General features: G+C 39.1%; 4 protein-coding genes and 2 long non-coding RNA genes across 11 annotated transcripts; 4 read left to right on the top strand and 2 right to left on the bottom strand.

Moving 5' to 3' along the window:
* Window positions 1-525: 525 nt before the first annotated feature.
* Window positions 526-5,385, top strand: LOC122713016. 3 transcript variants are annotated; one of them, XM_043933142.1, is made up of 4 exons: window positions 526-855; window positions 968-2,283; window positions 2,382-2,645; window positions 4,751-5,385. In XM_043933142.1, the coding sequence occupies exons 2-4, from the start codon at window positions 1,614-1,616 to the stop codon at window positions 4,987-4,989; spliced, it is 1,173 nt and encodes a 390-aa protein (XP_043789077.1). In that variant the 5' UTR covers window positions 526-855; window positions 968-1,613; the 3' UTR covers window positions 4,990-5,385. The 3 variants fall into 3 exon arrangements, with proteins under 3 accessions (XP_043789077.1, XP_043789078.1, XP_043789076.1); XM_043933143.1 differs by having other exon boundaries at window positions 526-2,271; XM_043933141.1 differs by having other exon boundaries at window positions 526-2,283.
* Window positions 5,386-5,624: 239 nt separating this feature from the next.
* Window positions 5,625-7,074, top strand: LOC122713020. Its single transcript, XM_043933148.1, has 3 exons — window positions 5,625-5,780; window positions 6,483-6,764; window positions 6,854-7,074. Exons 1-3 carry the CDS (start codon window positions 5,759-5,761, stop codon window positions 6,910-6,912), a joined length of 363 nt encoding a protein of 120 aa, XP_043789083.1. The 5' UTR covers window positions 5,625-5,758; the 3' UTR covers window positions 6,913-7,074.
* LOC122713022 lies at window positions 7,032-7,397 on the bottom strand. Its single transcript, XR_006346442.1, has 2 exons — window positions 7,254-7,397; window positions 7,032-7,174 (listed from the first exon to the last, which is right to left on the bottom strand). It is a non-coding gene; the product is annotated as an uncharacterized LOC122713022 (long non-coding RNA).
* A 208-nt stretch (window positions 7,398-7,605) lies between these two features.
* Window positions 7,606-10,652, top strand: LOC122713013 (platelet glycoprotein V-like). Of its 4 annotated transcripts, none has more exons than XM_043933138.1 (7): window positions 7,606-7,948; window positions 8,061-8,211; window positions 8,334-8,405; window positions 8,506-8,649; window positions 8,851-9,238; window positions 9,833-10,092; window positions 10,252-10,652. In XM_043933138.1, the coding sequence occupies exons 1-7, from the start codon at window positions 7,606-7,608 to the stop codon at window positions 10,598-10,600; spliced, it is 1,707 nt and encodes a 568-aa protein (XP_043789073.1). In that variant the 3' UTR covers window positions 10,601-10,652. The 4 variants fall into 4 exon arrangements, with proteins under 4 accessions (XP_043789073.1, XP_043789072.1, XP_043789071.1 ...); XM_043933137.1 differs by having other exon boundaries at window positions 10,168-10,652; XM_043933136.1 differs by having other exon boundaries at window positions 10,165-10,652.
* Window positions 8,069-9,759, bottom strand: LOC122713021. Its single transcript, XR_006346441.1, has 3 exons — window positions 9,027-9,759; window positions 8,799-8,931; window positions 8,069-8,271 (listed from the first exon to the last, which is right to left on the bottom strand). It is a non-coding gene; the product is annotated as an uncharacterized LOC122713021 (long non-coding RNA).
* A 187-nt stretch (window positions 10,653-10,839) lies between the features above and the next one.
* LOC122713014 (glutamate decarboxylase 1) lies at window positions 10,840-13,140 on the top strand. The gene is made up of 8 exons (XM_043933140.1): window positions 10,840-11,196; window positions 11,268-11,452; window positions 11,531-11,825; window positions 11,897-12,085; window positions 12,156-12,220; window positions 12,297-12,486; window positions 12,570-12,739; window positions 12,824-13,140. The coding sequence occupies exons 1-8, from the start codon at window positions 11,062-11,064 to the stop codon at window positions 13,068-13,070; spliced, it is 1,476 nt and encodes a 491-aa protein (XP_043789075.1). The 5' UTR covers window positions 10,840-11,061; the 3' UTR covers window positions 13,071-13,140.
* Window positions 13,141-13,153: the final 13 nt, after the last annotated feature.

The following is a 13,153-nucleotide window of genomic DNA, read 5'->3' as shown; positions in this document are numbered from 1 at the left end:
GATTATTCTGTGATTTTTATATATTCATGGAATATAAATGGAACTACTTTGATTATTCTGATGTTTAAATACTATTCATAGAACATAAATGAACATAATTACTTTGATTATTTTGTGACGATAATTTAATAAAACTTAATAATTTTTTTTTTCATTTACAAAGTAATCAATATATTCTATGGATAATACTTACGTGATTCTTGTGCAATTAATATCAAATTTTGTCACGTCCATTCCGTTTATTTTTGTCAATTGTTCACCCGTTCTCCAATTCCAGAGTAACAAGCAAAAATCAGGGTAAGTGCCTTGACCAATCAGATACTCAGTACCAGCAAACGCGCAGCACAAGTAGCCAATCTTTTCCTCGCTTCCGGTGCACTGACTAATCCTTCGCATCGTGGGATAAGCGAACACCGAGATCCTTGGATTGCATTTCCTCTCGATCACGGAGAAAATCGGTGCCACCTGCCGATGTATCGCACGACACGTTTTCATTCCTTTGTTTATTCATACCAAAGCGAGACGAAAGCGACTCACCGGAAGTCCAGCGAGGCAACACGCACCGTCTCCTCTCTCACCGCCGTCGAATCGCTCCACTCGTGTTTCTTTGCATCCAAATTCATGGAAACGGATATAGATACCGGAGGCCATCGCGATCGTGTCCTTACCGACCAGGACAAAGTCCCGACACTTTCCAAACTTGATCCATCTAACATAAAAAGAGATCACCGTAAAAAGAGATCTAATCAGAATCAAAGCAAAGAAAAGAAAGAGTCGAATATATTATTACTTACGAGGTCTTAACCGTTTCCAACGACATGATTTTGCCAACAATATGATTATCGATGCCGATTAGTAACCTTCACAAATTAAATTTGATATCTATCTAATCTTTATTCTTATTTCGAAAAATACTTTCTCTGGTTGATTATATAATATAATTTTCTTAATTAATCAGTCTGACGAGGATGAAGTAACAAATATTAATATTTATACAAATCCCTGGAAAAGAAGTGGTTGGGTGTGTTCGTTGCCTAGGCAAATCCACCGAGCAACGTCATCGATCACTCGAATTTCCCTTTCCGCGAGTGAAACGCGGTGGCACGCCGCGACCGATTTTCGTGCCGCGTTATTAAGTGTGCCAGTGGATCGTAGGGAACGTAGGAGGTTCGACGACACCGTTATCGTTACTTCGAACGAATGACAATGGAACGACGCCTTTCCACGGGAGCGTATACCGCGTCTCGTTTCATTCTTTCGGATCGGAACAAAGCGGAGTGAACAACCGACACCGTTAATACGACGGAGGTGGCGAATTCGAAGCCGAGGCGAAAACGATCCTCGAATACACAATCCTCGGGCCTTAAACCGTTACGCCCGCTTAATATGCATTCTTCGTTTCCTCGTCGTTCGAGGGGGAAGCATGGCGGAACTTGGAGCGTTCCCTCGCTCGTCCCAACGTTACCATTCGAAATTCGTTCGCCGCGGGTATCGTTCGATCGAAAGATCGTTCGGCTCTCCAAAAAAAAAAAAAAAAAAAAATAAGAGAAAAACGCTCGCGCTCGCGCGAGTTGTGTTCGCTCTTCCGACTTGTTCCATTCTTTTTTCGTGCGATGATCGCGCATCGTGCAAGAGATTTCTCCCCCGTCCTTGCACTTCTGTTGCCACTGATCCTTGTCGCGAACGGGCACGGATTCGGGAACGGGACCGTGATACCTGAAAACCAAGTTGACGTTAATCTGTCCAACGTTTCATCGTCTGTTATCAATCACAAGGAGGACAAGATGGAAGCTCGTTCCGACGGAGACTCGTCCATTAATAGAAGCGTTGAAAGAAAAAATGGCGGTCCTTTCAGTTACCGCAGGGACAGTTACCTGGAGGCTTTAAGGCATTCTCGCACCAGCACCGATCCCCGTGAGGGGATCGTCGACGTGGTTGGAACTGGATCAGGATCGTTCCATCGAAGGAAGGAGCAATCGTTGGGGCCGGTTTACACGAAACGTTCCGAGATACCCGCTTCCTCCTCCCGAATCGTTCACGTGGATCGGGACTCTTTCTCCATGGTGCCCAGCGACTCTTATTCCCTGCCTAGTCGCACGTCCGTCGATTTTAACGCAGTTAAAAATACTTACGGACCGCCCCAACCTTCTTACGGACCACCTTCTTACGGACCACCTTCCTACGGGCCTCCTTCATCCTCCAACGATTATTCTTCTTACGGGGAGTACGGGGCAAACGGAGGTGGTTACTCGCCGCACCAGCCACAGCAAGGTGAGACACGAGGTATCGTATTAGGCTCGGTTTTCACGTTCAAGTGGATAGAATAGTCTTCGTTCTTTTCGATTCTCCGGACGATGATCGAAAACGGCCGACCGTTCCAGCTTACGGAGCCCCGCACGGGATGTCCGAGTCGGTGCAGCTCTCCCTCCCGTCCATCGACTTCTCGTGGCCGTTCGCGCTCAAGTTGAACGCCTTCACCCTGGCCAAGATCCTTCTCAAGCTGGTCATCTTTAAGATGATCGTCAAGTTCATCGCTGTTATCTGCCTGTTGCTGTTCATTCCGAAACTCGAGATCAAGAAAGGTGACAAGGGGAATAATATGCAGAACGAAGACGATGAGGACGAAGGACGTCGATTTCTGAACGGTATTATTCTCTCGTGTAACTGTTTTTAGTTTTTTTTTTTTTTTTTTTTTAGATCTAATATGGCAATTTTTAATCTTTTCGATCGTTATGGTAATATGTTAAAGTGCTTATTAAAATTCTGAGGCGTAGCTGATTGCAAAGTTGCAGTTGGTGGTGTTTACGTCATCCTTTGGATTTGTAGTTCTTAATTAAATTCTCCAAGTTTTATAATAAAACTTGTAAAGAAATTTTTTTGAGTCGAGATACTGGTTGAGAAAGTATGTATTCTTAAGAATTATTTTCCGATGCAAAGTTGCAGAAGCCTTTGAATTTTTAATTAATGTTAATGTTTCTTAAGAATTATTTACTGATGCAAAGTTGCAGAAGCCTTTGAATTTTTAATTAAATCCTTAAAGGAATCTTTTTGACTTGAGATAGTAGTTGAGAAATTCTTATATGTATTCTTAAGAATTATTTACTGATGCAAAGTTGCAGAAGCCTTTGAATTTTTAATTAAATCTTTAAAGGAATCTTTTTGACTTGAGATAGTAGTTGAGAAATTCTTATATGTATTCTTAAGAATTATTTACTGATGCAAAGTTGCAGAAGCCTTTGAATTTTTAATTAAATCCTTAAAGGAATCTTTTTGACTTGAGATAGTAGTTGAGAAATTCTTATATGTATTCTTAAGAATTATTTACTGATGCAAAGTTGCAGAAGCCTTTGAATTTTTAATTAAATCTTTAAAGGAATCTTTTTGATTTGAGATAATAGTTGAGAAATTCTTATATGTATTCTTAAGAATTATTTACTGATGCAAAGTTGCAGAAGCCTTTGAATTTTTAATTAAATCCTTAAAGGAATCTTTTTGACTTGAGATAGTAGTTGAGAAATTCTTATATGTATTCTTAAGAATTATTTACTGATGCAAAGTTGCAGAAGCCTTTGAATTTTTAATTAAATCTTTAAAGGAATCTTTTTGATTTGAGATAATAGTTGAGAAATTCTTATATGTATTCTTAAGAATTATTTACTGATGCAAAGTTGCAGAAGCCTTTGAATTTTTAATTAAATCTTTAAAGGAATCTTTTTGATTTGAGATAGTAGTTGAGAAATTCTTATATGTATTCTTAAGAATTATTTTCTGATGCAAAGTTGCAGAAGCCTTTGAATTTTTAATTAAATCTTTAAAGGAATCTTTTTGATTTGAGATAATAGTTGAGAAATTCTTATATGTATTCTTAAGAATTATTTACTGATGCAAAGTTGCAGAAGCCTTTGAATTTTTAATTAAATCCTTAAAGGAATCTTTTTGACTCGAGATAATAGTTGAGAAATTCTTATGTGTATTCTTAAGAATTATTTTCTGATGCAAAGTTGCAGAAGCCTTTGAATTTTTAATTAAATCTTTAAAGGAATCTTTTTGATTTGAGATAATAGTTGAGAAATTCTTATATGTATTCTTAAGAATTATTTACTGATGCAAAGTTGCAGAAGCCTTTGAATTTTTAATTAAATCCTTAAAGGAATTTTTTTGACTTGAGATAGTAGTTGAGAAATTCTTATATCTATTCTTAAGAATTATTTATTGATGCAAAGTTGCAGAAGCCTTTGAATTTTTAATTAAATCTTTTTGACTTAAAGAAATCTTTTTGACTTGAGATGCTGAAAAATATGTATTCTTAAGAATTATTTTGATGCAAAGTTACAGTTCTTGGATTTTTTAATTAATTTCTTAAAGTTTTAAGCAGAATTTGTAAAGGAATATTTTTGAATCAAGATTGAAAAAATATATTCTTAAGAATATAATATAAAAATATATTCTATTAAAATATATTCTTAAGAATTACTTTCTGATACAGAGTTGCAAAAGTATCAGTTCTTGGATTTTTAAATTAATTTCTTAAAGTTTTAAGCAGAATTTGTAAAGGAATATTTTTGAATCAAGATTGAAAAAATATATATTCTTAAAAATTACTTTCTGATACAGAGTTGCAGAAGTATCAGTTCTTGGATTTTTAAATTAAATTCTTAAAGTTTTAAGTAGAATTTATAAGGAAATCTTTTAAACTCGAGATGCTAATTGCGAAAATGCATATTTTTGAGAATTATTTTTACACTTTTAGCAAACTCGATAGTGTGGGACAGATTGAATCGCTTAACCTTGGTTGTGCATGACGCGATGAAGCAATACGGAGTCAATATGGATAAACCACGATCGAGCTCAGATAAAGAATGCTCCTCGACGCTTCAGTGCCAAATACGAAGAGCCTTCGAGGAACACGATGAATCCTGGCCGGATTACGAACAACTGTTGCAGAACTATATCATGGAGGAAACTCGGCTCATACAAGAGAAGTCTTAACCTGAAATCGCAATTTCGTTTCTGGAAAAATATTTTTTCTCGATCCGATCATGAATTCGGTCGTCGATCGATTCTTAAGGATCCTACAGATCAACTCGAGATATTAGCAATGGTAATGAATTCATTTCACTATGAATATTATAAAAATTCCTAGGCACATTTGTTGTGTGCATCCTCTCTCGTAAGAAAATTTATCACAACAAAAATTTTAATTCCATTCCTCAATTTTTAATAACGATTAATTTCTCGTTTAATTTCTCGTTTAAACGATCCATTCGTTAATTAATATTCTCGACCAACAGCTTGGATTCTCTGCGAATATTTCTCGTTGATCTTTTTACGGGATCCTTTATCGCGTATTTATCCGTTACCTAGGTAAACAATAATATTTACAATGTACACGCTTGCCGTCCAAATAAAGACGTTTAGCCGTCCAATACACAAAGCGTGCCTTTCGCTTCTTTCCACTTTGCGTTTCGTTCCATTTCCAACGAAATCGCAACACTTATTATTATTAATTCCGCTTGGCGAAGAGAGCGGAGGCGCGACCAATTTCGAAGATTGCCGCTACGTGATCCTCTGTTATTATTCTCGAGTTTTCCGGACCGGAGGACACGGTGGGGATGTGTTGTGTTCGTTTATAAACGGTGCTGCTACAGCCGGCAATGTTTCAGTCGTTTTTTGCCTCGACGGGTGAGTATAGTTTCGCCTTCGTCGTTCTCTGTCCCGCGCGCAGCAGCCTGCTCGCTTCCTTTCACCTGTGTGAATCATGAAGTCGATCGTTTTACTAGGTAAGTAAACAGAATCGAAAGAAGAAACGTATACATACGTATGTATATATATACATATATATATATATATATACATACGCGCTGTTATTTTTCGTGCCGCGTGACATTCGTCGGTGACTAAGCCCGGCGAGCAAAAAAGGAAGTCGATCACGTTTTAACGAGGAACGAATTAAGGTCTTTCGAGAAGGCGCGTGACTTTGACTACGCGGTGGAGGAAAAGGAAGTCGATCACGTTTGTTAACGAGGATCGAATTAAGGTCACGCGTGAAAACGTGTCGCGACAATTTTTGCTCCTTCGTTTTCCTCGATCAATTACCGAGGAGGAGGGGGGAAGAGAGAGAGAGAGAGAGAGAACACGTGCCATGCACAGGATGTGTAATGTACAATTCGTGGCGCATCTTTGGAGGGTCGATTCCAAATGTCGAAACGAATACGAAAAAAGATTTTGATACAAAAGGACGCGACCTATTTATCGAGTTACGGCCAATTCAATTCGTATTCACTCTGTCTCCTCTTTATCTGAATATATATATATATATATATATATACATAAACTTAAATCGTTCCATTTGAAAGTGACACGACGAAGATGAAGTTTAATTCCCCTTTTGAAATTCTTCGAAAACGTGGCACTGTTTCCTGCTTTTCCTCCTTCTTCAATTGAATAATCGCACGTACATCTCCGCGGCTATCTCCACTCAGCGTTGGTCGTCGCGTGCGCCCTCGCGTTCGCCGAGACGGCGAGCACCTCTCCGTCTTCGACGAAACCGGTCAAAGAGCCCAAGGAGATCAAGGAGGCCGCGACCGCTTCGAAGGACGTGAAGGCCGCCAAAGAGGCGGCGAAGAAGAAGAAGGACTGCGCCCGTGAATGCGGCACGGCTTACGATCCGATTTGCGCCCACGATCCGAACGACGCCACCTCTAAGCCGAGAACGTTCGGCACCGAGTGCGCTCTCAACGCTCACAACTGCGAGATGGGGACAAGTGAGTGTGCGAGTTACCTCGTGCCCGTTCGACAGAAACGTATATTTTCGTTGTATTTTCCTTTCTTAAACCTTTTTTTTTTTTTACAGAATTGGTGGTGAAGAGCAAGGGCGAGTGTCCAGGATCGGGTGGCGTGAGGCTCTCTTGAACGGCAACGAAGGATCTCACCTCACCTCGCATCACACGTACGGCAGCTTCTTCATGATCGAGGAAAAACAATGCTTAAGCAATCTTATGTAACGACGGGCTTGTGATTTTTTTTTTTAGCTTTAGATTTTAGCGAGTGTGAAAATAAAAGAAATGAAGAGAAGTCGCGCGATTGATTCACTCGATAGGTAATCTTTTCGACTTTTCTTCGACATTCTTCGTAATCTTTTACTTGAACAGGATTTTTCTTAACCAAAATGACCCTGAAAAAATACAAAAAAAAGAATTATCATAAATTGAACAAATGAGAATTTGTTGTAACGAAATAACGAAAATAAATACCATTAAAATTCGGTGTGAAGAGATAATACGCATCGAGGTACGGTTCGTGATTTTTTTTTTTTTTTTTAAGAGAGAACGTTGATTCAAGTTTTTAAGAGAAGCATCATGGGGGTCGGGTAAACAGCGATTACGATAAGTGGTAGATGGACGATTACACGGCCGCGTCAGCTCGTGGATGCTCGTCCATTGTTTGTCAATCTCGTAGCGTTACGCCAAAAGCTGCAACTATGAATTAACGAGCACATAGACCGGAAGACCGTGCGAGGAATGAGGCGAAATATAAAGAGAGAAGGGCGAGAAGAACGATCAAACGATCGCGCGAGAGAGACTCGCTCTTGGAGACTCTCGAGAGATGGAATCGTCGTGTCCTTCGAGGAAGAAAAGAATATTCTTTCCATGCGAAAGAATGAGTCGCCTCTCGCGTTCGATCGTTCGTACGTTCCTCGTGTTTACGACCATCGTTTTCATTACGTCACTCGAAGCTAAACCCCGATCCGAGGCGTCTCGCGATTGCGCGAATCCCGGGTCGAGTTTCGAGCAATCGGTGGCAATGGGTGTAAGGTCGGAACCGATAACGAAAGGAGAGAACGTTTCGATTGCGACGAACAGTAACGTCGTCATGGCTACGATTCTCGAGGAGTTCGAGAGCCGTTTATCTCGTCTGGAAAGAAGACTCAGAGCGATCGAGCAACCCGGTAAGCGTGGCCATTTTTTTTTTTTTTTTTTTTTTTATCTCCTCTCATCGACCAGTTCTTCTTTCTTGAATCGTTGAATCAGCGACGGGAATGTCATGCGAATGGTTCACAGTTTGGCAGATGAGCTCAGCCGAGGGAGACTGGGAGATTTGCGCTGAAGGGCCGTGTAGATGTCAACCGGAAATAAAATTGGTGTCTTGTTGGAGACAGGATCTGTTGGATCTTCCTGCGGCGCAGCTAGTTCCTCGGGACGTGTTGAAATTGTAAGCCCTCCTTCCATCCTTCCCTCTCCTCCTTGTTCTTCCTTCTTTTCGCTAACGATTCTCGAAAAGAAAACAAAAAGGAAAAGAATCTGATTAGAATCGAGAGAAACCGTTGCTTTCAGGGATTTGGCTGGTAATCGACTGACAACGCTTCACAGGGATACCTTTTTGGACATGACACGGTTGAATCATCTGTGAGTAAAAAAAAAAAAAAAAAAAAAGGAATCGCAGAGCCGGTTTTACGGTTTCGCAACGTAGCGCTCAAGAGAATTTCTTGATGATCGTTCGTTTCAGAGATCTAAGCGACAACTCGATAGAGCATCTTCCGTTAAACTTGTTTTTCTCGTTGCACGCTGTTACGCGCATCAGATTGAGCAAAAATTTACTCGGAGAATTGCATCGATCTCAATTCTTCAACACACGAAATCTTCGTATTCTGTGAGTGATCAAATCGATCTTTTTTTGATTAGTCGATAAAAAACAAACGAGTCGAGAAAGAATCGAGAAAATTCATTTGATCATATCTATTGTTTTTTTTCTTTCTTTCTTTTGATTTCTGTTTTTTTTTTTTTTTTTTTTTTTTTTACCTTTTTCTAATTAATTAAATGTATCTTCTCCTTGGCTCCTGATGCGATGCAGAGATGCGTCTTCCAATAAGTTGCGAAATCTACCAGAGAGCCTCTTCTTGAGCACAACGTTGCTAGTATTGCTCGATCTTTCCTGTAATCGAATATCGAGCTTTTTACCGGGAGTATTCCACGGGTTGACCATGCTGGAAGAGCTATTGCTTGGAAAAAATCGACTGTCGGTTCTACCTGTCGACCTGTTTAAAGACTTGACAAATCTCAAATATCTTGGTTTGGAGGAAAATCGACTGAGGGAATTACCCGATGAATTATTTCGGATGCAAACGTCACTTCGCGAGTTGAACTTCAGAAGTAATCAATTGTCGGAGATATCTGCGAGATTACTGGCGCCTCTCGAACAACTAAACTCTCTTGAAATGTCCAATAACAAGATAGCTCGAGTAAATATCGGATACGTGCGTAATGTGTACGAAAAATTCATAGAATATTTTTTGTTTTCTTTATATTAAGAACATTGCAGTAATTTTATCTTAGATTAATTAGTATACAAATTTTATGATCATATCAATTATAGTTTACGTGTAATAATTAAGTTTGAGTGGTCGTTTAATTCTTAACTGTAATTAGTTGTCATTTTTTGGAAGAACAATGAATTAAAATAATTATTAAATTAGAAAAAAATCAAAAAAGTTCTTTTAAATTGATATTAATTTCCAAAAAATCGTGAAATTTTGTATCTTATTTTAGTATAGTGGGATTATATATCGCATTAGAAACATAACCTGCGAAATCATTGCAGCAGGATCAAAATGGCGTACATTCGCATCTAATCGTGTGGGCCTAATAATAGAAAACAATTATTATTTGCAAGGTTCAGTAAAAATTATTATAATATTGCCAATATTGGAAAACAGAAAAACATTCTACATAATTTTCCGTCCACATCTCTTATTCATACATATGTATACCGTTCATTGATCTTTTCGCTTTTTTCTTTTCGTTCGTTGATACATACGTATCGCATTACATCATAGATCAATCCGACTGCGTTTCAAGGTTTGATAGCGTTGAAGGAACTTCAACTGGGACACAATCGTTTAAGAAACTTGACGCCTGGACTGTTTTCAATGTCTGCCAGTTTGGAAAGACTGGTATTATACGCAAATGGAATAGAGAATTTATTGCGCGGCACGTTCCAAGGCTTATCTAATTTGACATCTCTTTTTCTACACTCGAATCACTTGAGAATTATGCATCCCGAACTATTCCAAGATACACCGAATCTGCGAAAACTGTGAGTAAGATTAAACAATCGGTAAGTGAAATAATTAATAATCAGGAAAATGGAATAATTAATAATTGTCAGCAGGCAGCTAGAATCGAATTATTTGTCGTCATTGCCGCCTCGAATTTTAGACGCCGTAGAATTAATCGAACAACTTCGTCTCGCTAGAAACCCATGGCACTGCGATTGTGCTGCCTCCTATCTAGCTACATGGTTGCAAAGAATGTACCTAACGCGGGTAAACGACACAAACTCGTCCGAGAATTTGGGCATTTGGGAATTTGGTGCAGGAGCGGTTTGTAGAGGTCCCGGTACTCTCGGTGGCAGACTGTTGCTTCGTTTAACGTTTCACGAACTCTGTGAAGGACAATGGGCTTCAATGAAGGGTTTGGTTCCTCGACTTCCGATAGATCTCATCAGTGGTCGAAACGTCGTTTCTACTGATAATCCTTTCTCGCGAAACGAGTCCGTCTTAACGCCTAACCTCTCTCGTTCCACCATTCCTTCACAAAGATAACGTCTCGATATATTTTTTTTCCATATATTCGTCGTTATCAGAAATTAAACTTTTGTATTCGAGTTTAATATAGGAATAATCTCTTCTCATCTCCTTAGTATTTTTTTTTTATTTTTGTTATCATAACACTTGTTACTCCTATATACTTGTGTACTCTATCGTACGATTTTATCGACCGTATCTCGTATTGCATTTCTACGACTCATCGACCCATTTGACCGTATTCGTCTGACTGATTGCGCGACGCGAAAATTTCCGGTCGATATCTCGTCTATCACAAATACGCGGTCAACATTGGTATCGCGTGTTGTGCTTGCAATGATTTCGATCTTCCGCGTCCAGCAAGTGGCTGATCAAATAAACAACAACGAATGGAAGAACGAAAATTAAAGCGTGGGGGAATGGCGTTGTCTCGATATCGTTGATCTAACCAAGAGTAAGGATTTAGTTTACGACACGCAATGGACGCTTCGTCATCTACGAAGGCAACGATCGAGCTGTTCAAACAACTGCTCGAAATTCTCGAGGAAGAAAATGCGTTCGATCGTACGGGCAACGAACCACTCGTACGATTTGTTCATCCGGATGAATTGCAAGTGAGTTATGATTTAATTCCATACTTTATTCGTTCATTTCGAACATTTATTCATTACTTTTCGTTTTGCAGGAACGATTACCAATTAAACTGACCGAGGAACCAGCTGATAAAAATGAAATCGAAAATGCGATCCGACAAACGATTCGATATTCCGTCAAAACGTACAGTCCACACTTTCATAATCAACTTTACGCTGGCGTTGACGAATATGGCCTAGTTGGATCTTGGTTGACGGATATGTTGAATACAAGCCAGTAAGTTTTCTTTAATATGCTTTTTCTTTATAAAAAAGAGAAGAAACGATACAATACACATTTAATTCATATCGTTAGATACACGTATGAGGTAGCTCCTGTATTTACTTTGATGGAACGACAAGTGATAGAAAAAACTTTGGAATTGATCGGATATCCGTCCATGCCGGACGGAGATGGAATTCTTTGTCCTGGCGGTAGTATCTCTAACATGTATGGTATGGTGCTAGCTAGATATAAAATGATTCCGGATGTCAAGAAGAAGGGTCTCGCGGGACTTCCACCGCTCGTTTGTTTTACCAGCGAGGCTGGCCATTATTCAATCTCGAAAGGAGCTCATTGGTTAGGTTTAGGAACTGATCATGTTTACAAGGTAAAAAGAGCATTAATTTTTATCAACATTTGTTTTGCATTTTCATCTGTTAATAAAAGTTATTCGCATAGATAAAGTGCGACGAATTGGGACGTATGCGACCGGACGAATTGAAAGCTGCCATAGCGGAAGCCAGAAGACAAGGTCACTTACCATTCTTCGTGAATGCCACCTGCGGCACTACAGTTCTCGGATCTTTTGATCCATTGCCGGATATCGCAGCTATCTGTCGTGAGGAAAATTTATGGTTACATGTTGACGTTCGTACAAATATGATAATATAAAGACAATAAAAGATTTTCAATTATAATTCGATTTTCTTCATTATAGGCATGTCTCGGTGGCACGTTATTGTTTTCGGAAAAATATCGAAATAGATTAAAAGGAATCGAACTGTAAGTAGTAATTTTATTTTTTAGATTCATTATTTTAAATCTTCATATATTTTAATAATTAGATTTTTTGATGTAGATCCAACTCCGTGGCGTGGAATCCCCACAAGACACTTGGTGCTCCATTGCAATGCTCATTGTTTCTGGTCAAAGGTAAAAACATTTTACACGAGACAAATTGCGCGGGAGCAAAGTATCTGTTTCAACAAGACAAACATTATGATGTATCTTGGGACACGGGTGACAAAAGTTTGCAATGTGGAAGAAAGGTGATGATTTTATGAAGTTAGTTAGATAATTTAAAGCAAAGGTTTTCGTTTTCTCGATAGGACAACAATCCTTTTTGTTGTAGGTCGATGGAGCCAAGTTTTGGTTGATGTGGAAAGCACGTGGGACCAAAGGGCTTCGCGAATCCGTGGAACTTGCTATATCAGCTGTTGAATACTTTATCGATCGAATTCGAAATCGCAGCGGATTTCGCTTGGTACTTCCTCAATACGAAGGTTGTAACGTTTGTTTTTGGTAAGTTATTTTTTCTTGTACATCGATACAAGTGTTCTATTGCTTCATGTAACTACAATTGCTCTTTGTTTCGGTTCGTAATAGGTATATACCACCGAGCATGCGAGATCAACCAGAAACTGAAGAATGGTGGGATAAATTATACGAGATTGCACCTAAAATTAAGGAACGTATGATGATGAATGGAACGCTAATGATCGGATATATGCCACTGTCCTTTAAAAAACTTGGAAACTTTTTCCGTATGGTGATCAACTGTCAACCACCACCGAGTAAAGCTTCAATGGATTACGTAATCAACAAGATCGAAGAATTGGCCATTGATTTGTAAACATTAATTTGGATTAATGTCTACGCGCTCTCACCGAGTAAATAAGAAAGAAAGATCAGGAGAAAATGAATTCGCCCGGGTGA

This window comes from Apis laboriosa, unplaced genomic scaffold (assembly GCF_014066325.1).
Source record: "Apis laboriosa isolate Shangri-la unplaced genomic scaffold, ASM1406632v1 scaffold21_cov150, whole genome shotgun sequence".
NCBI classification, from domain to species: domain Eukaryota; kingdom Metazoa; phylum Arthropoda; class Insecta; order Hymenoptera; family Apidae; genus Apis; species Apis laboriosa.
Note: the sequence above shows the minus strand (reverse complement) of the source record. Positions and strands in the feature narration are given on the sequence as shown.

Excerpts from the sequence above, each read along its gene's own strand:
- LOC122713014 (XM_043933140.1), top strand. The coding sequence starts at position 11,062 with ATGGACGCTTCGTCATCTACGAAGGCAACGATCGAGCTGTTCAAACAA. Across the intron at positions 12,221-12,296 it reads AGATTAAAAGGAATCGAACT|ATCCAACTCCGTGGCGTGGA; the intron begins GTAAGTAGTAAT and ends TTTTTGATGTAG. Across the intron at positions 12,487-12,569 it reads GTTTGCAATGTGGAAGAAAG|GTCGATGGAGCCAAGTTTTG; the intron begins GTGATGATTTTA and ends TTTTTGTTGTAG.
- LOC122713020 (XM_043933148.1), top strand. The coding sequence starts at position 5,759 with ATGAAGTCGATCGTTTTACTAG. Across the intron at positions 5,781-6,482 it reads GAAGTCGATCGTTTTACTAG|CGTTGGTCGTCGCGTGCGCC; the intron begins GTAAGTAAACAG and ends ATCTCCACTCAG. Across the intron at positions 6,765-6,853 it reads CAACTGCGAGATGGGGACAA|AATTGGTGGTGAAGAGCAAG; the intron begins GTGAGTGTGCGA and ends TTTTTTTTACAG.
- LOC122713013 (XM_043933136.1), top strand. The coding sequence starts at position 7,606 with ATGGAATCGTCGTGTCCTTCGAGGAAGAAAAGAATATTCTTTCCATGC. Across the intron at positions 8,212-8,333 it reads CCTCGGGACGTGTTGAAATT|GGATTTGGCTGGTAATCGAC; the intron begins GTAAGCCCTCCT and ends CGTTGCTTTCAG. Across the intron at positions 8,406-8,505 it reads ATGACACGGTTGAATCATCT|AGATCTAAGCGACAACTCGA; the intron begins GTGAGTAAAAAA and ends CGTTCGTTTCAG.
- LOC122713016 (XM_043933142.1), top strand. The coding sequence starts at position 1,614 with ATGATCGCGCATCGTGCAAGAGATTTCTCCCCCGTCCTTGCACTTCTG. Across the intron at positions 2,284-2,381 it reads ACAGCAAGGTGAGACACGAG|CTTACGGAGCCCCGCACGGG; the intron begins GTATCGTATTAG and ends CGACCGTTCCAG. Across the intron at positions 2,646-4,750 it reads AGGACGTCGATTTCTGAACG|CAAACTCGATAGTGTGGGAC; the intron begins GTATTATTCTCT and ends TTACACTTTTAG.